The sequence below is a fragment of the Anarrhichthys ocellatus genome, unplaced genomic scaffold (assembly GCF_004355925.1).
Source record: "Anarrhichthys ocellatus isolate YVR2014 unplaced genomic scaffold, GSC_Weel_1.0 scaffold103, whole genome shotgun sequence".
Lineage (NCBI taxonomy): Eukaryota > Metazoa > Chordata > Actinopteri > Perciformes > Anarhichadidae > Anarrhichthys > Anarrhichthys ocellatus.
In genome coordinates this window covers 291654-314066 of record NW_022280133.1, presented here as the reverse complement: position 1 = coordinate 314066, position 22413 = coordinate 291654, and the positions used below count along the sequence as shown (strand labels likewise).

General features: G+C 42.4%; 1 protein-coding gene across 1 annotated transcript; it reads left to right on the top strand.

Annotated features, from left to right (window-relative positions):
• The first annotated feature begins 6267 nt into the window (after window positions 1–6267).
• has2 (hyaluronan synthase 2) lies at window positions 6268–21521 on the top strand. Its single transcript, XM_031876122.1, has 4 exons — window positions 6268–6857; window positions 15894–16520; window positions 18544–18645; window positions 18752–21521. The coding sequence occupies exons 2-4, from the start codon at window positions 15894–15896 to the stop codon at window positions 19679–19681; spliced, it is 1659 nt and encodes a 552-aa protein (XP_031731982.1). The 5' UTR covers window positions 6268–6857; the 3' UTR covers window positions 19682–21521.
• The last annotated feature ends 892 nt before the right edge of the window (window positions 21522–22413 follow it).

Below are 22413 nucleotides of genomic sequence, written 5' to 3'. Positions count from 1 at the left end.
ACACACACACACACACACACACACACACACACACACACACACACACAGCTTCTTCTGCGCTGAGCTTTTTTTTTAACCTAAAAATCACATCTCTCTCTCTCATGCTCGCTGATGTTTGTTTGTGTGTGTGTGTGTCTGACTATAGGTTCCATCCACAGACGATAGCAGCTGACCAGGTCATCATGGCATTAGTGGAAACTCAGCACTCAGGAGGAGGAGGAGGAGGAGGAGGAGGAAGATGCTTTCCTCTCAGGGTTCAAAGGTTATTGCTATCCATTACCAACACTGCTCCACCTCAACTGGCTGTTAGAGGAAGAGATTAAAACATGCATGTGTGTGTGTGTGTGTGTGTGTGTGTGTGTGTGTGTGTGTGTGTGTGGTTTCGTCCCTGCCTCATCAGGATCACTGAACTCCTCTGTTGCCTTACATGCCAAAACCCTCAGTAACACTACAATGTACAAGCCCTCTTTGTGTATTCTACACAGCTTCTGCTTAAAGACTACAATCTAAACAATTCTACACTCCCCCTGGGCTGAATGTGCTCCTCTGTGCGTGACGCATCTATTAAGATAAAAGTCTCATCTACTGCTTTCTAATGAGACAAAGTCTCTGCTTGACTTCTTCCCTGCCGAAATATCATTCCTTCCTTCTGACTGATTGAGTTTTTTGGGTAGGTCGACAAAGAACAATTTCCCCCATTTTCCTAAATTTGGGAAAATCACAGCTTAACATACAGCCCTCCAGAGAGACAAGAGGAAATCATAGACTGAAGGTTGCGACGTATTTATGAGCATGTGGTACCAATTGAACCTAAACTCCTGGGGTAACGCTCTTTATGTCAAGGAGGGTAGAATGGAAACCAATGTAGCCTGCTCTCCGTGTGTGTGTGTGTGTGTGTGTGTGTGTGTGTGTGTGTGTCGGATCATACTATACAACTGTGTCACGCCCAGCTCAATCCATTTCATGTGTGTGTCTGCGCCTTGTGTCTCAGTCTCTGAAATAATCCCAACAGTCACATGACCCGATGTCAACATCCAATCAGCAGCAGCCTGTTTTTCGGTGGCTTTCTGATTGAGCTGTCTAGAAGCGGCCCTTCACGCCCTAAAACCGCGCCTCGAGACGCAGCTCATTTGCGACTGCGGTTAAGACTTCCCCGAGCTCTGATTTATAAACCTCCCACCCATTCAACCTCACACAATCAAACTTTCAGCTTCTTTAAGGCCTCTCCCTTGGACATGGAGTCTGTTTTATATCTGACCCGGCTTAAACCCATGCGTATCCAGTGCACTTTTTTACACTCGAAAGCTATATTTGACCACACAAGCGGATATATGCGTCCTACAATACGTCTGGTGAAGTAACTGGTTGTGCTCATACAACGAGTACACTGCGACCATGTACAAAAGCAACAAACAAAGCAAATCTAGTGAATAAACATGAGGCAGAAATGGCTCTATTTACACTGCAACCGACGAGCTTTTTCTGGAGCCGACTAGCAAGGGTAGCGACGTTTAATAGACTAGCCAACTAATCGTGCACATAGATACAAATGTTAAATAATCCGGGTCAAAATCTATTCAAAGGAACATATTTAGAACATGACAGGTGGTGTCAATGGAGGGAACTTCGGTTTAATTCGACAGAGGCTGTGGGGGTACGTCAGCAAAAAAAGGTTGATTCAAACACTGCGTCGACCAAAAGGGCGACGAGAGATGAGATGATACATACGGTTTTCACTTCAAAGAGGTCACTGTAAGATGAGTAAAACAGCACTCACACACGCATACACAATGTCTGAGGTAAGACAAGCAAGAGAAGACAGCCAGCTTCAGTGTTTTCAGCACCATGACACACCTGCAGGCTTTCATCCCCACACTTGAAATAGTGCAACGCTGCCGACATTGGTAAAGACAGCTGAAGGTGAACGAACTGGGCGTGGAAGCTGTGACTTGTCAATACAGTTTCTCTTATTAGCACCGTTAGGGGTGAACGACCTGGTTCAAAAATAATGTAGTCGTCTTATATTTTGCTTTTGAACCTTGTTCTCCACGGACCATATCAGGAAATGCTTTTCATCCACAACTCAAGTTCAGACTCTTTGCTCGTGCCAACACTATTGTTTTATTTAGACCTCACCTTCAGTAACATTAATGAGTAACATTCAGTCAGCTTCATCCCTTGGAAATACATCATCTCTTCGCTCAAAAAGTCTTGAGTTAAAAACTCTTAATCTAATCATTTAAACTTGGTTATAACACTTGTGTGGCATTGAATGGATTCCCCAAAGAGATTTAAGAAAAGATGACGTCATATTTGTTTTTGGAAAAACATTGCAGTAACACCAAGACAGTCTGTTGTCTTCAAATATGGATCCACTTACTATTCAATGGAAGATTTTGAGAACAAATACTCGCAGGACCTCGCAACAATTACAAGTTTAACAATAAGCTCTTTTTTCCAACGAAGACTGTGCAGTTAGCAACGACTGTATCTTAGCATCCAAGTTCTTTGCATTACTTTTCTGTCCGACTGGATGCACGTTATGATCTGTTATCTGGAATCTCAACACTCAAATGTGGATCCAAGGCCGGGTAAAAAACAATGTTCAAACAAAACACAATAACACACACCATACTCGAATCCTCAGTTCATCCACTTAACCAGTGATGGTTAATGAGTTAGCGCAGAGAATTAGTTTGAAGTCTCTCCCAAAACAAGTAAAGTGGGACTGTAAGTCACAGTCTAGGGACTGTGGTGTGTGCAAGTGGGGCTGAGAGGTCAGCATGAATGTGTGTGTGTGGGGCTTAGTGGGGTTTTATCCTACCGTCATAGCAGGACGAGGGAAGGTTTGGCAGGTCTTGGCTCTAGGATCTTCAATTCAGGAATCCAGAGATGTAGAGGTCTCGTGTGGGTTGGCTCACCACCACCATCATCATCATCATCATCTTCTTCAATCAACTCAAAAAACCTGACCTGCAGTTGTTGACGTAGCACGAAGTGATCGTTAGTTGATCGTCTTTCTCAACGACCAGAAATAGTTCATTCTTCTAACTTCAAGAAATATATATGCAAATACTGTATACCACTATATCAAAATAACCTTTTTGAATTCAAACAAATTAATTTCTGATTCAAACAAATCTCAATAATTAATCCTTTAACTTGACCATGCATATATATTTATAACAACTATCAAGAATAGTACAATTACATTATGCCCCAAACTATTCAGTGCAAACAATACACACCCTATACAGCTGAGGTAAACTTCTCAGATTGTAGGTCAGATTCATTATACCAATAAATTAAAATTTCTACAAAACTTAAGGTGTTGCTTCAGCATTAAACACTTCAATTAAACCAGCCACAGGAAAAAAACACCTCATATAATTAACAGCGACTGCAGTCAGCTAACTTTACTGCACACTGCCCATCACTTAATGAGGATTTTGTTAGCTTACTTTCTTAGCATTGGCTACTAATATATGCATTTATTTATGTATTTCTACTCACAGTATTCGGTGGGCATGGCCTCTCTAGCACACATCTACGCGCTTATATAAAGTGCACGCGTTACCTTCACAATGTTACATTGTGTTTGTTTACAGCAGCAGGTCTTCGCTCCACACTGTCACCCAGCGTCTGACTCGCGTATGCTGTCTCCGTCCTGCCTACGTCGCTGCGCACGTGCATTCTGATTGGCTCGGGCACTTCCGTATTATTAACCTTTTGTGGACCGGGTTGCATAAAAAGTTCACTTAAAACGTTCTGGTTGTAACGCTGATCATATGGGTGACTAGTTGCTTAATTTCCTGTTTAAGTGAACATGAAAGAGGACCATAAAGTAAAGTGTATGCACATTCAACATTATGTAATGAGCACGCTTGAAAACCTAAAACAAACTTTACATTAAAAAAGACATCATTGGACAATATACAAGAGCACTGTGTGTTGATGTTTATGTTGATGATATCTGTTGATGGTTTTGAAGAAAACTAAGAGCTTGAAACGGCAACAATGTATCGATTCAGGGCTTAAATAAACCGCATTATATTCTGCTCATGAGGTTGCCTCTAATGTTTGAGCTTCGGGCTGAAGGGTGGTTGGGTCATCGTGGGGGATTTGTGTTCAGCCTCAGGCTGCCATGCTAAGGCCTCAGATTGACAGTGTGACATGTTTTGTGAACATATAGGCCCACGGCTAACTATACCTCCCAGAATAATTGCTCAATATATTCCCCAATGCTCCGCTGCTGTTTCCTGCCTGTAGAGTCTCACAGTGGTAGACATAGAACACATAGAATGTGTCAATTTCCATATAGATGCTCCACAATGGGTGTGTGGTGCAGTCTGTTGATTTTGATGGAAATTGTATTGTCAAACAAAACTTTTCATTCTTAGCACCCAGTGTGTGATGGCTATTGTTAAACATCGGCATTGACAGCATGCTGCCCTTTGCTCCCATCAGCCCTTGCATTTTTTTCTCAATTGAAATGTCCTGTTGATAAAGAAAAGGATAATTATTCAGCTCAGGAAGAGGCACCTAGCTTTCGCTAAAAGGTAACCTATCATCATCCTCCGTAAGTAGAAATAAACTTACTTCTGCTACTTCAAGGCCCAATAAAACATTTTGCCACAAATGCGATTTAAATAACAGCACAACAACATACATATGGAAAAATTATTTAATTAAAAAATGTTCAGAAAAGTACCTTTGAGCACTCATTGAGGCCCTTACTTTGAAAGTGTCCTGTTATGCCAGTGGCATCTCTGTTCTACACTGTGTTAGTTCTTCACACTCTCTTCTTTAGGTCTCTGCACATTACGGTGTATTTCCTTGTTTCAATAAATACTTGAGTAAATGAGCTTGTACAAAAGAAAAACTAAAAAAAGCAAAGAGTGGAGGACCCATTCGGCTCCAAACAATGTATGGCCCCTGTGACAATAATGTCGCTCACTGACGGGTACAGTCAGGAGTCAGTCACTGGAGCTTGGAAACTGTGTGTTTTCACAGCACCATACATAAACAATGCAGGTCTGCGGGGGGTTCGCTACCACAGGCCCCATTTTCTATCCATTCATCACTTGGGCTCGTTTATGCTCACATACCGAAACGTGATGTTTTACAGCAACGATCTTTGAGTTGGCCCAAAATATGAGCTCATTAGGAGCAAAAACCATTGGGTTCATGATGATATCGTCAAGATCAGCCAGTTTTATTAACACTGCACAAAATCACCAATTTGTCTAAGCAGACTTTACAATCCGTACAAGAACCTCAATTCAGATAAAATAAATATGATTCGGAAATCATCATCATTAGATTCACAAAGTGACAAACGTATCCATGTGGAATCCTTTGATACTGTTTCCCTGAAGGCTGGAGGAGCTTTCCAGAGCTTGTGAATGTGGGTTTCTTACTGTAGATGCATCGTACTACTAGAAATCCTAACTTCAGTTTTTCATATACATCAGAGGAGTCCCTGATGATGATTTTTTTTTTGTCTCCTGGTGGTAGTGACATGAGTCCTGATTTTGGTTGGATGTTCCCTTCAGATCGCCTTTTTCAGAGGAGCCACTATACTCTTCAGAGCCCGGACTCTGGGTTCTGTATTGCACAGCACTGCCTGCTGGTCAAAGACGTGAACTGCACGCTGGTGAATCAATGAAATGACTGAAATTCCAGAACATCTGAGCTCCAGCTTTACACGTGCATATACGGTATGTGCGCTTCATATACAGATGGCAGTTTGGTTTCTTATTCCGCTTCCAGCTGTTCTCTCAGTGTGAAGCCACTAGTTGAATATTTCTCATCATGTCTTTGTCAATGTCAGGCGATTAACACTGGCTCAATTTATTACTACTAAACTGTGTAGTATACTTGTAGTGGTGCACTTAGTTTTCACACTATTGTATAGGGGTAATTGAAGAAAAAACGTTCTTTAACTTTCTGGTCTCAGGTTTGAATGGGGGTTTGGACAGCCAATAGTGACTCTCTCTCTCTCTCTCTCTCTCTCTCTCTCTCTCTCTCTCTCGCTCTCTCTCTCTCTCGCTCGCTCTCTCTTCTCCTCTCCGTCGCTCCTCCTTACACACCCCCGCAAACCATCCCCTCTTATTAAAACAACACGGGAATCGGTTGTAGCCAGGTTCTGGGAGCCGAAGCAGCCGTAAAGGAGGCTCCACACCCAGCCGCCTGGAAGGAATTAGGCAGCAGCGGCAGAGAGACTTCTGGCCACTTCTCTGCGCTCTGTGTAGCCTGGATGCTTGAGGAAACTATAGAAGTACTTACCTACACGCCCCCGAAGACAGCAAATATACCAATTATCTTGAAAAATAGTCATTGCTGGAAACCTTTTTTTTTGTTATTCAGAGTATGAGTTGGTGGCGTTTTTTTAACTTGTACAAACTTTTGAAATATAAATGAAACCGTCAGAAGTTGATGGAGAAAAATATTTATCATTTTTGCGTAGTTTACTCGTTATTTATACTTTTTTATATGAATGATGCCAAAGTTGACTGACATAATGTTTGTATACCCAAGACGCATGCGGTGTGTAGTTGATGACTGCAGACAGACTGTTAGAAACTCGTAAGGACGAGCAGTCTTGGATTTTTTTTTTTTCGAGAATCCCGTTTAGCAAACTTAGAGGAACGTGCGTGAACATTTCCCGCATTTTTACTCTTTTTCTTCTTATCATTAATGAGGATCAATGTCTGCGGATTCATGAGACTCATTCCTACACAAGTGTCCTCTGAAACTTTGTCGAGACTTTTTTTCCCTGTGGAGCGGCACCAGAGCTACCGGAGCTGACCGCATCCTTCTTCAAGGACGAACGAGAGGACGACAGCTGCTTCAAGGTAGGCGGCCAGTGATCATTTGGTCTGGTGAGCCCGCAGCTTACTGACACACAGTATACATGTCCAGAAGCCTGTAATAATCAACTGCATTCAAGTTATTATTTTGGACATGTTGATGTTGTTGTATGAATGAGATTTCATTCATACTTTTAAATTATAAGAATGTTGTTAAATTTGTAATCTCAATAAAGAGAGCAATGCTTTAAATTGGGGGGCGTGCAAGCTGTTACTAGTATTTTTCCCCGTAACGGTCGTGCGTAAAACGCGGATGCCATCCAGGTTTGAAGTTGAACGACTTTTTTTTCCTTCACAGATGTTAGCTACTGTATTAAAATAGTATTACATTGACACCAAGAAAAAAATGTGTCTCAAAAGTTTAATTTGTCCTAAATGGCACGAACATATGCCTTCCTCTTTGCTCAGCGGTGCCAGCTGTGTAAATGTGCGAAACATATCCGCCCGGATTAGTCTTCTAATCATTCAGAACTTCATGGTTTTTTGCTGAGCCAGCCAGCTTCAACCTAAGAATGAAACGAATTGATGACGTTGCAACCTGTTCGTCGTTCCTTGAGGTCTGCCAGCCAATGGGAAGGCTGAATTTGGACACGTTCAGCGTGCCTCTTGGTTTGAGCACGTAATTTGATGACAATTGTGAATTGCACACATGTGAATCAAGAATGGCCCTCAGGTTGTGGACAATAATTTGGTAACTGCTGAAAAAAATCATGTTCTCTGAGCAGCGTTGTAGTGGTGACCGACATTTACCTCGCTGAAATGTTCATGCAACCCTTCTGAGCTTCAGACTGACATGTTAGAGATCATATATGCATGCGTACGTGACTGAAAGCAGGTGCCACCTAAACACTGGTTGCTGGTTGCAAGGACCCTCCGACATACTCTCTTCCTCCATCCGCCTACACTCGAGGAATGCCCATCTGTGAGCTGGGTGTCTAAGCATTCCTGACATTGATCCAGGATGTACAGTACAGAGTTTCTTCCTATTGGCCTGAGTCATCTTTTGATTACGCATTCTTGTTCTCACGCTGTGCATGCTGGAACGATGGTGATATCTACGTGTAAGGGGTGATGAAGCATTTAGTCCACTGTCAGTATTAATATATCAATGTAAGAAGTCCACGTGCCCCCCCCAACCCCTCCCCCCCATTGCGTAGGAACTTCAAATTTCTGGCTTTTCCAACAGTATCTGAAACAAGATATTTATCCACCACATCTTTCTCACGTTAGCTGCTGTTCTGCGGTGCATTGTTTAGAAATGTGCCCAGCATCACTGTACCTCAGGAGACACTTTCAGTAGCTGCCGCACTAATCAGTATTAGTTCAAAATGCATGTGCAGATTTGAAAATGATAGCTTCAGGGCACAAGTTCTTTGTATAATCAGTGCATCTGTGGACCCTCCGTCAATGCACAAATGTCTAATACCAACATACCGTCTCAGCCCTCCGGGGAGAACTTCTGCCGAGCATTTGGCTCAGTGTGCTACAGCGAAGAAGACAGTCCGTCTCTGGTGCCTGTTAGTGGAACATTGAGCACTTAAACGGAGATTTAATTCTCACATGCAGCAATGTGGGTAGTCCATGAAGGCTGCCTGCTATAGCTGGGGATGCCAAAAGAGGAAGACAAGTAACTCTTTTTTTTGCACTCTTCAGTTCACTGTAGACTCATCATTGCAACAGGATGTTCTTCCACACAGTGCACCGAGCAGTTTACTACTTGACAGAGGAAGCCATTCCATGGCTGGTCTCCATTAGGGCTCACAACAAGTCCCATGTGCCATTACTGCTCACAGCATGGGTCCTTCAGCATGTAGGGCCTTGGGGCTGCCGAGGTACAACTACTGAATTTAGGATAGAGTGTGCATCCTCTTCCAAACACACACAATACCAACACAACCACCTACCTCATTTATTCTGCATTAATGCCACAGTGTGTTCCAGGCTCCCTTGGTGAAGTAGCAGTGAAGCAGCGCCCCAGTCAACCAGTAAAGGGGAAAATTTGGTTGTGAGCGAGGTTGCTGAGTTTGATTCCCACTACCTCATACTGAGTCACAGGGTCTCACGGGGGGGGGGGGCTGATGCCAATGTTAATGTATAGGTCCAGGAGTTGCAGTAAAGTAACCCAGGAGCTGTTGAAAGTGAGCTGTGCTTGAGTAGTTGGAGGGCAGACACAGTTGGCTCCTGGACATTTCCATTTTTTATGTTTTTGATGATTTTACTGATAGAATATCTTGCGAGCTCTTGTTAAAAACCCAGATGACAGAAGGTCAGACATCTTCAACCTAGATCACAGTCACATCCTTGCTTTCTTCCACCCTAGCTATGGGCGTATGCCTCTTATGTTATCTCTAAGCTGTAATTAACTATGATAATAGGGAGTGCTAGAATAGAGCTATCTACCATGTAGGGAGCAAGCCAGTTATTTTAGAGCACAGTTGATAAGGGTCTGTAGACAGATAATCAGAAACAATGATCCAACAGAAAATGTTGGATCAATGGATGACATGAGACAGGCTGGATGCATAAACAATTTGACACATTTTATGGCAGACATTTCAGCGTGATTTCATACAGTGAAGGGCTAACAAAACACTTTAGCTGTAATAATGCACTATATAGGAAAGAGAACCAAAGAAATAACCCGACAGAGGAGTGGCTGTAGAGTGAGGCATTCTCAACTGAGTCGCATCTGTAATTCGGCTGGAAATCTTGGGGCTTGCCACAGTGGCATTATTCCAGTGCCTCAGCTGGCAGTGACCTGATCCAAGTCCCCCCCGCCGTGCCTGCAGTCTCCTCCCCCATCCCTTCTTCTGGTGTCTGCAATCCCTCCCTCCCTCTATCCCTAACTCACTTCCTTCCAACCCACTTACTCTTTTTGTTCTTACTGAATACTGCAGTAGATGAGTTAAAGGGAGAAGAACAAGCCAAAATACCAAACAGCATAGTTTCGCTTTGAAATTGGGAACGGATTAACCACAGCGTTTCCATGAAATAATGAATTTCACCTTCACTTTTAAGTCAAATTAAACGACAATGATGCAACCCCAACTGTTGAGGTAAAACAATGAGATGGAGAGTAACATAAAACAGTCCACTCGGATGTTGTAACCTTTGTCCACTCCATTCTAGAAACGTACAGAATGTGAGAAAACAAAGAGACAGATAGAGTAGAAGTCAACTCCCAAGTTATGTTGTAACATTGTACCTTTGCCAGTTGCGGCCCTCTCCACCTGATTCCAATCATGCAAGGAGCACTGCAGTGTAGTGCTGAGGGGGGTGTTTCTGTTTAGTTGTGGTTATAATGACAACGCTCCCACAACAACGGCACACTGTGACCACATGGGCGGGTTTATGAGAGGCAGAAGGAAGAGGAGGAGAAAGGGGAGGAGTGGAGTCTGAAACAATACGGGCAGTAGCAAAATAAGATACATACAGCTACACGACAGTTGTTGATTATATATCCATTTATTCATTTTACTGCGTATATATATTACATTTTTGCCATCTAATACAGCCTTCATATTATTATTTGCAACTCATTTCACTAATATTTGATTATTTCCCATAAACCATACATGAAAATAACTCATTTCTAGTATATCATATCTAGTGATATAGTTTAGAGTCGGCCTTGAGTGTGTTGAGTGTGTCTCAGCAGCCAGTTTTTCCCAGCCGATCCCTCTCCTCAGCCTCATCATCTGCTTGGAACATGTGAGCCTTTTCCTGCATCCTGTTACAACTGTCACAAGGGCCATCTCAACATTTAATGCTTTTAAAATAAGCATCCTGGCCTTTTCCAGCCCTGCCCAGCTCTCACACACACACACACACACACACACACACACACACACACACACACATACATTTTTTGTTGGCAGCGCATCATGCGTTTGAAGTTTCAAAGGTGTGTATGACTTCAGCAGGTCTGGTTTTCAAATGCTTTCTTGGTGATAGCATAGACTTTACCCAATATTTCTTGAATGGATCAACACTAGGAAACTTTTATGAATGTCATTAATATAATGTATTATTACAGCCTGTTTATTGTAGCTTCATAGGGATAATTACATCACAACATTGTTTGTTATATTAAAGCCATTTCTCAGTCTTATTCATGTAGCCACATGGTGTGAGCTGGCTCACGCTTCAGAGCAACATTAAAGTTTTATATGAACAGCACTCATCTGGCCAGAGCAGCTGATTTATGAATGTTACGCTTCTAATCAGCGACTGCTGAGTCACAATAATATAAAGATGTAAGCTTTATGATATCTCAGCCCCTTACAGACCAGCAGGCTGTCTTTTTTGGCACTGCTTCAGATTTATACTGCCTGTGCAGAGAATACAGTAATGACCTGCCCACAGATTCACATACATATATAGTAGTTACTGTATAAAGACACGCACATACACACATACACACACATAGAGTATGGCGTGCCTTGTTATATTCTATGTTCCATCACAGGCCATGGAAGCGGGACCCTGCTGACAGGGATTCCACTGCTCTCCTCTGAGTTTAATCAAACCATCTCTTCCTCTTCGCAGCACGCACGCACACACACACACACACACACGCACATGTACACGCACTGGCTACGCTCGCGATGAAGGTCAAAACTCCAGCAGCACTTTGTAGTATCTTGAACAACTTTATTGTTTAACAATAAAGTTGTCTATCAGACTTTTACCTTCTCCATTCACCCTGTAAGTGATGAAGTTTTTTTTGCCAGAAACCCCCACTCTGCTTAAACACACACACACATTTTATGCTTAGCTCACATATTTGTGCACACACACACACACACGCACACATGGCCTGCATTCAGCACCTATGGCGAGAGTTAATGGCATTCACATTTACCCAGACAAGCCACATATATATATCTGACATCTATCCACTCATACAACATAAATAAGGGTTACTACAGCATATGGTGATTTTAATGTCCACAATAAATCACTTAATTATACTAAAGAAAAACTTAAATGGGTCACAGAGTTCCCCGTGTACACACAAGCAACACTAATGCTTAATCTGATACTCAACTCAATGTCAGTGACACACAATTACACATGAACATTTTAAAGATTAAGATAGATGGATACCTTATATACATGAAGAATGTTGTATTCTAACAGGCTAAAGGGGATTCATTTCAGATAATTGCATGGCATTGAGAAGGGGTTTCTGCATTGTTAGCCAAGCTAGCAGCGTGGCTCCATGGATGGTAATGTAATTCTATTGGCCGATATCTCCACAACTTTGGTCCAGACAGAAATATCTCAACAACTACTGGAAGGATTGCCATGAAATTGTGTACGGACATTCATGGTCCACAGATGATGAATCCCCCTGACTTTACCTCTAACAACACTTGTTGGTCAAAGTTTTCATTTATCCAGACCCTCCGTCTTCTGTGTCAGAAACCACACAACCCATTGCCAGTTATTCCTCACTTATTGGGCAGATGTTAAATAGAAATGCACAAATGTTTCAGCTATGTGTATGTAGAGTAAATATTGCAGTGAAAACACTTTGTGCAGATGTAATGTGCCATAATTGAGTTAAACAATACACTGTGCCAACCCGTTCTCACTCGCAATGCATCAAATACGGTTCACAGCTCAAATGATTAAAACTGATTACAATTTTTAATTTCTTTGTCTCTACAGTGATACAGCAACAGCGAGAAGTACAATTATAAATATCTAGTTCGTGTTACAGTTGGAGGGTTCAGTGCCTTGCTCAATAGTGTCTACAGGCACTTACAGATTTTCACAATTAGTCCAGGTATTCAAAGCAGTGAAAATTGTTTGAACATCAAGGCTGCTGCCACTAAAATAAGGACATCTCTGTATTGTTTTCACTGTTAAATCTCAGTAGGAAAACAGAGCCAAATAGAGTTTTCACCAGAAGATAAAGTGAAACAACTCATTCATTCATTCATTCATTCATTCATCAGTTCATCTCTCTGCTAACCCATCTACTCTCCATCCATGTGAGACTTCACATTTTAGTAAAGTTATCTCGGAGACAGAGCCAGTGGGAATCATACTCAAGAGACTGTTAATGACGTTAGAGTGACTCTGCTAAACCAGGGTCACCGTAGGGCTGGACACACACACACAGAGAAAGTGATGGGGTCCTATCACTTACGTGTGCCAAGATACAAAAACAAACAAAAAGCTATAGGCTGATATCATCCACATGTGCTGTTGACACCTTCAACTCGCACACACAAACGTCATATGCAGACATGCGTAGGTGCACGTACGCGCTACTCCTAAGTGACAACATCCACATGTGTCAATGATACCGTCACAGATACCCCTCGGATTAGAGCCTTTATGTCTTAGGGGCAGGGGCCAAGTTTGGACAACCATCGTGACTGTTTTTTTAGTCTGCAGTTAATCTTCTTGCAGTCTGAGCTAATTGTTGGTCCTGACCTCTGCATTGGATCACATGCCTGCAGAGAGTATGAGATGCTATTAAGAGCAAAAGCAGCAAGTGACCATTTCTGCGCTGTGTCTTTTATTTATTTAATTTTTTTGAAAAACTTCTGTTGGTCTGCAATGAGAAAAGAGCCGAAGCTTTACATCCCTAGATCATGACGTGAATCGAATGTCACAGTCTGCTTTCGAATAAAACCAATAACCAGAGTGAGCGTTTCATGTTCGTAAAGGCCGGATTCGAAATAAACAAGCAGTCATGAAGCAACAAACGCTGTGGGAAGATTGCATGTTCTTCATCTGTCTGCAGCAGTTTCCTCTAAGTTCTCTAATTTCCAACCATACAAGACGTGCATTTTAGGTGAAATAGAAACTGTAACAGCAACTTTAGGTGTAAATGTGTGTGGAGGTGTATCAAAAGATTTGTGATGACTTCCTGCCATAATAACGTTTTTTTCTTTTACAATATAATATATAATCCAAACATTCACAAACCATTAGATAAGTATATTTTGCACATTTAGGTCAAAACATGTGTTCTCCTAAGTAGTGACTGTGTTCATTCAAAGTTAATGCAGGGAGATTTTGTTCTGCGCTACCTTATATAGTTGTAAAACATTATACACACATGCAGTACGTGCACAAACTAAAGGAGGTCGAAGGTGAAACGCAGTCTTAACGCAATTAAAAATGTGTATTTCTACAGCCCCCCCCTCCCTCTCTCTCTCTCTCTCTCTCTCTCTCTCTCTCTCTCTCTCTCTCTCTCTCTCTCTCTCTCTCTCTCTCTCTCTCTCTCTCTCTCTCTCTCTTCCCTGGTGTAATAAGCTTTTATAGGTGCATTTGGGTGTATGTGTGTGTGTGTCATGGGTCTTGTAAATGAGCGGCTGACGTTAAGAGCCTTGCCACGTGCCAGAGGAGGCCTGCTACACTGGCTGTGGCCTTCTCATCCAACGATCAGATGAACAAGGCATTATGTCTGAGCCAAGGGGTGTGTGTGTGTGTGTGTGTGCGTATTCCTCTCTCCGCCCCTGCTACTCTCCGAGTGTCTCTTGCTTTGTTTTTCCCTTGCAGTCTTTCTAGATGTCTTCCTCTGCCCCTCTCCCCGTCTGCCTTTACAATTGTTTCTGTTTTCCACTCTCTATCTCTCTCTGTCTGTGGCTCCCCTCCCTCCCATCTGTCTGCTGCGTTTAGGTGCGGTGAGAAGAACTCTTGCCAAATCCCAAACACCACTTTTGATGACTTTATTGCTCGTGCTCATTTACATGCTTTGCTTGTCTTGACTAAACTTACATGTGTAACTTACACGTCACCATGTGTGATAATGAAATATGCGATAATACACATTTTATATCTGTAAGGCCCTAAAGCTGGGGCACCAAAAACAGAGTTTAAATTCTTTAAAGTAAAATACAGCTCAAAGTGTCAGAAGGGGGCGCCCCGCTGACTCAGTGGCTGAAGAGGAAAACCCCCTTTGATATGCAAAGCAAAAATGCAAGTCCTTCATAAGTATAAAAGCAATATAATGTCATACGCTCCATCTCTTCACTGTTCATCCACATCTCTGTATCTAGTCAGAGAAGTGATGCCCTTGTTGTACTTTCTATGGGGAGTCGCAGAGGGGAAGAAGCCCACATGCAGCACTAGCAAAATCTGAAAAGCTCTTGTCTCCTTCTTCCCACGGAGATATAAACAGATGACATCACAGGGTGGTCCGCTCTGCCTTGAGCCGAGCTGAGCCACGCTGAGTGGGTCTCCGCTGCTCTGCCAAACAGATGGCGGTAGCAACATAATAAGGGCTGGAAACAAACTTCAGGATTCTGAGCAGAAGATCTTTGAGCAGCGCGGCTCACGTCGCTCAGAGTTTAGATACACAAAAGCACGGAACGTTCTTACGTGGCCCCCACATCAAAAAGCACACAGAATGATCTGTCACGGTCTGGATCAGAGTTCCTTGCCTGAAAATCTTTTTGTACCAGAAGAAAAATAAATGATCATAATAGTTTCTCCCGGGCATTTAGAGAGCACTCAGCCGTTTGGCAGTGGCGGTCGGCTTGATGCTTAATTAGGTCAAAAAATCTTGTAACGTGCGCCCAACCCCCGCCGACGGAGAGTCGGAACAATCGGCTAGTCACAACTGTCTGACATTTAGACAGGGATTTTGGGGAAGGGTAGAGGGAAGGAGAGGGGGATGGAGGGAGTAGATAAAGGAGGAGAAACTTTACTGCTTTCTCTACCTGGGTTTGTTATAATCAAACATAATCAAACAGCTCCTCTATGTGTGTTCCATAGAAAAGCTGTATTTGATCAAAGCTTAATTCTACTGATGGTATGGAAGTCAGTGTTTTCCATGTGCTGCATAAATAAGTCACTTTAAACATGAATGTTTAATTTTCCCGCTCCAAATCACAGAATGGACATTTGATGAAAGCAGGAAGTCACTTTCTTGTTGTATTTAAAATGAATAAAAATAGTTCATCCCATGGCATTCGGCTTGTGATTGACACTCTAAAATTCAGTCATTATTGTGCTACTTTTGGGCTAACTCTTTTCTCCGCATTCTGTCCCTAGATGAAGTGTCAGAGAGTCCTCACCTACCTGCGGATATTTGGCACCACCATGTTCGGCGTGTCCCTCCTGGTGGGCATCTCCACGGCCTACATCATGGGCTACCAGTTCTTCACCACGGCTCGCAATCACCTGTCCTTCGGCCTCTACGGCGCCATCTTGGTGGTCCACCTCATTATCCAGAGCCTCTTCGCGCTCTTAGAACACCGAAACATGCGGCGGTCCTTAGAGACGCCGATCAAACTGAACAAGTCCTTGGCGTTGTGCATTGCGGCGTACCAAGAGGACCCGAACTACCTGAGGAAATGCCTGGTGTCGGTGAAGAGGCTGACGTACCCGGGGATCAAGGTTATCATGGTGATCGACGGGAACACGGACGATGACTTGTACATGATGGATATTTTCAAAGAGATCATGGGATGGGACAAATCGGCCACGTACGTGTGGCGGAGTAACTTTCACAGCAGAGGGCCCGGGGAGACGGATGAGGCTTACGCCGAGAGCCTTCAGCACGTCACCAGGACGGTCCTCAACAACAAGTGTGTGTGCATCATGCAGAAGTGGGGAGGGAAGAGAGAGGTCATGTACACAGCCTTCAAAGCACTGGGGCGAAGCATAGACTATGTGCAGGTAAGTCACTCAAATAGAAATGGATATCCATAGACAGCTTTTAATGAGAAGAATAATGGTGAAAGGGGGAAATTAATAGATTGAATGTAAAAGGTGCACAAAATATGGGCGAGACAAAAATTGGCGGGTGAAAGGATTGTAAATGGTGCAAACAATATATCACAGATAAAATATTCAGCAGTATGTGTATTACTTTGTAGATGTAAGACAAGGACAGCTGACATCAGTGTGAGCTGAAAGGTAAAAGAGAGAGAGAGTAACGGAGGAAGAGATGGCTGGAGAGAGGGTGGGGGTGCGCTGCCAAACCAAACATGGGGTCCACAAAGAGTCTTTTGTGTTGCTTTCACTGTAGATGGCCGGTGGCTGTGTGCACGCATCGTGTCGTGAAGTGTAGCGCGAAGAGGGGCAGCAGTAGCTCATGTCTAAGTGTAATAATGGATCTGTTTCACAGAGCTGAGTGTTACATCATCTACATGAGGGATATTCAGAGCCAGGGCCCAAAACTGTGTCAAAAGAAAAAGGTTTCATTTGGTATGCGTCTATTTGCTTAGACGAACAATCTCAAAGTTTAACTTGAGTAAGACTATGTATGTTAGTGATATTGACGCTTGAATGATATCTTTGGAAAAGACAGTTCCCAAGAGTGTTTGAGTGGCTCATACAGTCTAATAATGCAAAGACTGTGCGGGGATGTGGCTTAAAATATATAAGCGGGAGTCAAGCTTGGCAACACAAAACCTGATAAAGTACCAGGAAACCTGTTTTTATCCTGTACCCAGTAGATGTAAAAACAAACAACAGAGCAAACTATGTAACTTCCATAGTTTGTCCAAAACACAAAGAGTCACTTCATCATATTGTTCACTAATATTCAGCTGGTGGAGTTAGAAAAATACATCTTAAGCACTGAGCTAAACTGAACAGACTCATCATAACTTGAATAACATTAGAATGATTTTAATGAGTTTGAGTTACAGAAAAGGGGACTTCAATCTTCAAAACTTTTCGATATGATGCTGTGTAACAGCTGCAGCTGGACGCAGCCTGCCAGAAAACTGTTGTTTAACAGATATTTCAAAAGAACTCTTTGCAGTACTCTTCAACAAAGGAGGGACAGCGTTGCATGCCTTTTTACTATAATCAGTCTCGGCCTGTAACAGATGGGTTTTGTTAATAGGTTGGTTTTCATCACCTGATTTCGTTAGAGAGGGAACCATTACCATTTATAGAAGAGAACGGAGAGAGATAAAGCAGGATCTGAAAGATAGCAGCTACTCTTTGCTGCAGGGTTTTATCCACTGACCATATTGCTGTTCTGACTTAAAGGGTAACTTCGGTATTTTTGTATGCTTCTGTGTCTAAGTGACACTTCGGGGGGATAACATTATTGGTCCAGTAATGCTGTAACCAACAGCTGCAAATTGGGCTTCCAGGGCATTTTTGCAGCTTCAATGTAACTTAAAATCCATTAAAAGTGCTCATTTTTTGCCACAGACAGGCTCAGATTGTGTCTGTCAACATTATGAAAAGGACTCTATAGAGAAATAAAAATGTTTTGCCTTACCTTTCACTTCACGGACCGGTCCCGCTCAAGGAGAAGTATGGTTGTGAAATCTGATTATCAAGCGGCAACAGGTCCCACTCTTTACGGCATTCTTCTTCTGTGGTACATATAGGGTCACAGCAGCCACAGGAACACCACCAGTCTCCCGAGCTTTGAGGCCTCGCAGCAGCTGGGTCACCCTCCTCTGCCCGTTGCCCCTCTCTCTCTGCTCATCCGCTCTTCAATTTGTAGGAGCTCTTCATCCATTTACTCCGGCTCAAATAAAAACGGGCGGCCATCGAATTCAAAGACCCTAAAAACAAGCACTTTTAGTTACATGGCTGCCGTCTACAGCCTCTATCTATTAAATTCAGATAAGGAAAAATTCTCCAAGCTGTGCCCATCTTTACATGACAGAAACAGATGACCTTTGGCCTGAAAATGCAACTAATTCACTGTTCATCTTTGGGTTTTACTCAGGTGTGTGACTCAGATACTATGTTGGACCCGGCATCATCGGTGGAGATGGTGAAGGTTCTCGAGGAAGACCCCATGGTGGGAGGCGTTGGAGGAGATGTACAGGTTGGTTACAAAACGACAATTTCTCATTCCTTGAAAGTGACATGTCATAACATTTACATTGTTTTATGTTAAACCTCCAACTTTTTGCCAATCGATTCCTCCCTAGATCCTAAACAAATACGAGTCCTGGATCTCCTTCCTGAGCAGTGTGCGGTACTGGATGGCCTTCAACATTGAGCGGGCCTGCCAGTCCTACTTTGGTTGCGTGCAGTGCATCAGCGGGCCTTTAGGAATGTACCGGAACTCCCTCCTGCACGAGTTCATCGAGGACTGGTACAATCAGACTTTCATGGGATCCCACTGCAGTTTTGGGGATGACCGCCATCTCACTAACAGAGTTCTAAGCCTCGGGTACGCAACCAAATATACTGCTCGATCAAAGTGCCTCACCGAGACGCCGGTCACATACCTGCGGTGGCTCAATCAACAAACTCGGTGGAGTAAGTCATATTTCAGAGAGTGGCTATACAACTCCCTGTGGTTCCACAAGCACCATCTGTGGATGACTTATGAGGCCGTGATCACGGGCTTCTTCCCATTCTTCCTCATCGCCACTGCCATCCAACTCTTTTACCAAGGAAGGCTCTGGAATATTTTATTGTTTCTGCTCATTGTGCAGGCGGTGGCGCTGATCAAGGCCTCGTTTGCCAGCTGCCTCAGAGGCAACATTGTCATGGTGTTCATGTCATTCTACTCCGTACTGTACATGTCGAGCCTGTTGCCGGCCAAGATGTTTGCAATAGCAACAATCAACAAGTCTGGATGGGGGACCTCGGGGAGGAAAACGGTGGTGGTGAACTTCATTGGTCTGATTCCCATATCAGTTTGGTTCACTATCCTCTTCATCGGGATTATCTATACAGTGATCCAGCAGACTAGAAAGCCCTTTCCTGAATCAGAAAAGATTGTTCTGGTCATAGGGGCAGTCGTCTATGCCAGTTACTGGGTCGTACTGTTGACTTTGTACACAGTGCTCATAAATAAGTGTGGGAAGAGGAAGAAGGACACACACTACGACATGGTGCTGGATGTATGACTTACAGAACTCTCTGTTATGGTTGTTTGCACTCACACCGTGTTGTTATGCAAATGTTTTTCAGATGCAGAGCAGCTCTGGAGGCAAAATTGGTTCAAAATGGGCAAAGAACCAGGGATTCTTTTTCAAACTTGAATGGCAAACATAAATGACAGCGGCTGCTTTTTTCTCTCTGTTCATTTGTGACAACAACATTCATGATCTTGGAACAGCATGCTAGCTAATTAGCTTGTTTTTTTAAAAACATCTAGCGATGGTAAAACTTTCAGTATGGCAAGATTAAATATCTTGCAGTTGGCAGAAAGAGTGAACGGCTTTGTAACATTAGCTACCTCTTACTCATGTCAGTTTCACTGGGCTTCAGTCTAACATTTGCAACTCAGCCAAAGAAACTGTGGATTTTGTGTCTCCACCCATTGGGGTTTAACTTGACATAAAATATTTTACCTCCAGAGCATCGTTGTGTCTCCAAGAATTGTTTGTACATGCAGACTAGAAAAAGCTCTACATATTGGCCCCCACCAAGGCAAGCCAAAGTACACCGCCACATATCTTCAAGTTCAAATCAAACTAAAACCTCCAGTCTCCTCTGTCAATGATTACATTCTTAACTCTAAAAGGTGCTGAGATAGGCTACTGCCATCAGTACTAATGTCATTGTAATCTGTGTGGAGCTCATGAATAGGTGCGGTTAGCCACTATAGCATTGAAAGCAATGCACAAGAATTTCTGACGTATGTATTTACAGATGCCACAACTTCAAAGGTATTAGCTCTGAGGGCAATGCATTAGGGAGAGCTAAAGTATCAATTTACAAAGGAAAAAGGCTCTACAATAAAATGCTGGTTACTCTTTCTTGTGTTGCATTCATGTCATGTGGGAGAGATACTTCCTTACAGTCTTCATGCATTATAAATGCGTTTATCTATTTCAATAAAAGATGTTTTTGTATCATTTAAGGCAATTTTGAATTCATATCAACTGTAGTGCACAGGTATTTCATGCAGGATTGACGTTACAATTCTTGATTTGCTGTTTAAAATCAAACACAGCACTCGTTGCGGTGCATGTATGTTGAATGTGAAAAGGTACAAGATCCAATTTAAATATCTGGACACTTACAAGTCTTGTCGTTATTCCCATATGACGCGAATATGCAGTATTTTCCTCAACGTTTACAAAGTGAAGAATCTCAAACTGATCCCTGATAGGTAGATATAATCTCCACCGGATCAGGTGACGAGGTGAACATGTGACCAAAAGAGAGACGGTGTATCATTGCTGCTGTGACTGTTTTATTTTTACAGAAACAATGACTTTTGTTTTTTTTACATACAGTATAGATATGAATGATGGGTGTATGTTGCAAAATGGTTTTAACACTAATATTGTTGATGTATTTCTTCCTACCAAGTTGAATGAAAACCACCAAGTAGACACGGTGGCCACGTTCCAATCCAAAGATTTAGTGATTCTTGCTTGCCATGTGTCCTTGCTCTCTTCTCCTCACATATACTGTATGGAAGATCGTGTGGCTAGATACCTCTGCTTCGTTGTATTCTGTCGAACGAGCTGCAAGGGAAGGAGCAAATGTGAGAGGAATACATGAATGCACGAATAAGGGCACTTGATGGAAGAGCATTTTGGAATGAAAGTCCAGTGTTTGCTGTAGACCGGGAGCAGACATGACTTATGCACTTGTATGTCCCTCCCGTCATCCAGCTTGATGCTCGATGTAATCAAGATGAAATACCTCAGTGGTTCTCTTTGCATTGCATCAAGGCATTAGGATGCCGTCCAAAGACTGATGCATTCTGAAGGTCTCAAGTAATTTATGATCTTTTTGTGATATTAGATATGAAAGTGTCCTTTTTTTTATAGACATTTCCTAATTGAGTCAAAGCTGGATTTCTCTGCCTTGTCAGCCCTTTGCTGTAGCCTTACTTTTTATTTCAATGCATTTTATATATAGACATTTTTATTCTATTTTTTTGCTTAGCTACCAAAGATTCTGTATTTTCACTCATGTCTTTTTATGAAAAAAAGAAGAAAAAAAAAGAATGGGAAATTGTATTTGTTGTGCTTTCAACTGTTCTGACAATGACTTGTGTATCTGACCAAACAATGTGAAATTATGAGCTTGGGGGAGGGGGTTTGTCTGCAATAACAACAATAAAATGCAATTTGTAGAGATAAGTTATTGATTGAAGTGATGAACCTGTGTTTTTGTACTTACCAACATATTTATGTAAGATAATTGTGTGGTTTATAGGGTTCTGCAATTAGTACGATGTCCTCTATAATACATGTAAAACCCCTACGGTTCCATTTGTCTACACTGCAAAAACAGTAAAAACATTTAGAACGTATTTTAAATGAATTAATTGCTAGGCTACATGGAGTCTTACTGTGTTCAGCTCCTAATACAACAAACACTAAAGCCAAAGCAGACTGAAAACTTTCATCCAAAACATTTGCACAAAAATTGTATTATCTGCAAATTTTGTGTTTTGAAGTTGTGAGGTGAAAAACTGAGTGACATTTTAATAGACCTATAAGGAGAAGTTTTATTCCGAGGTTTAACGAATGAGACAAACAATTGAACCATGAGGTTGTTTTCATGCCAGACTAGTCATGGGCAGTGTAAAGCACTTTTGTGTTGTGCCAAATAAAAACAACTTTTGTTTTAATTTGCGGGTGTTGGAGTTTTTGTATCTCATTCTTCAATCATC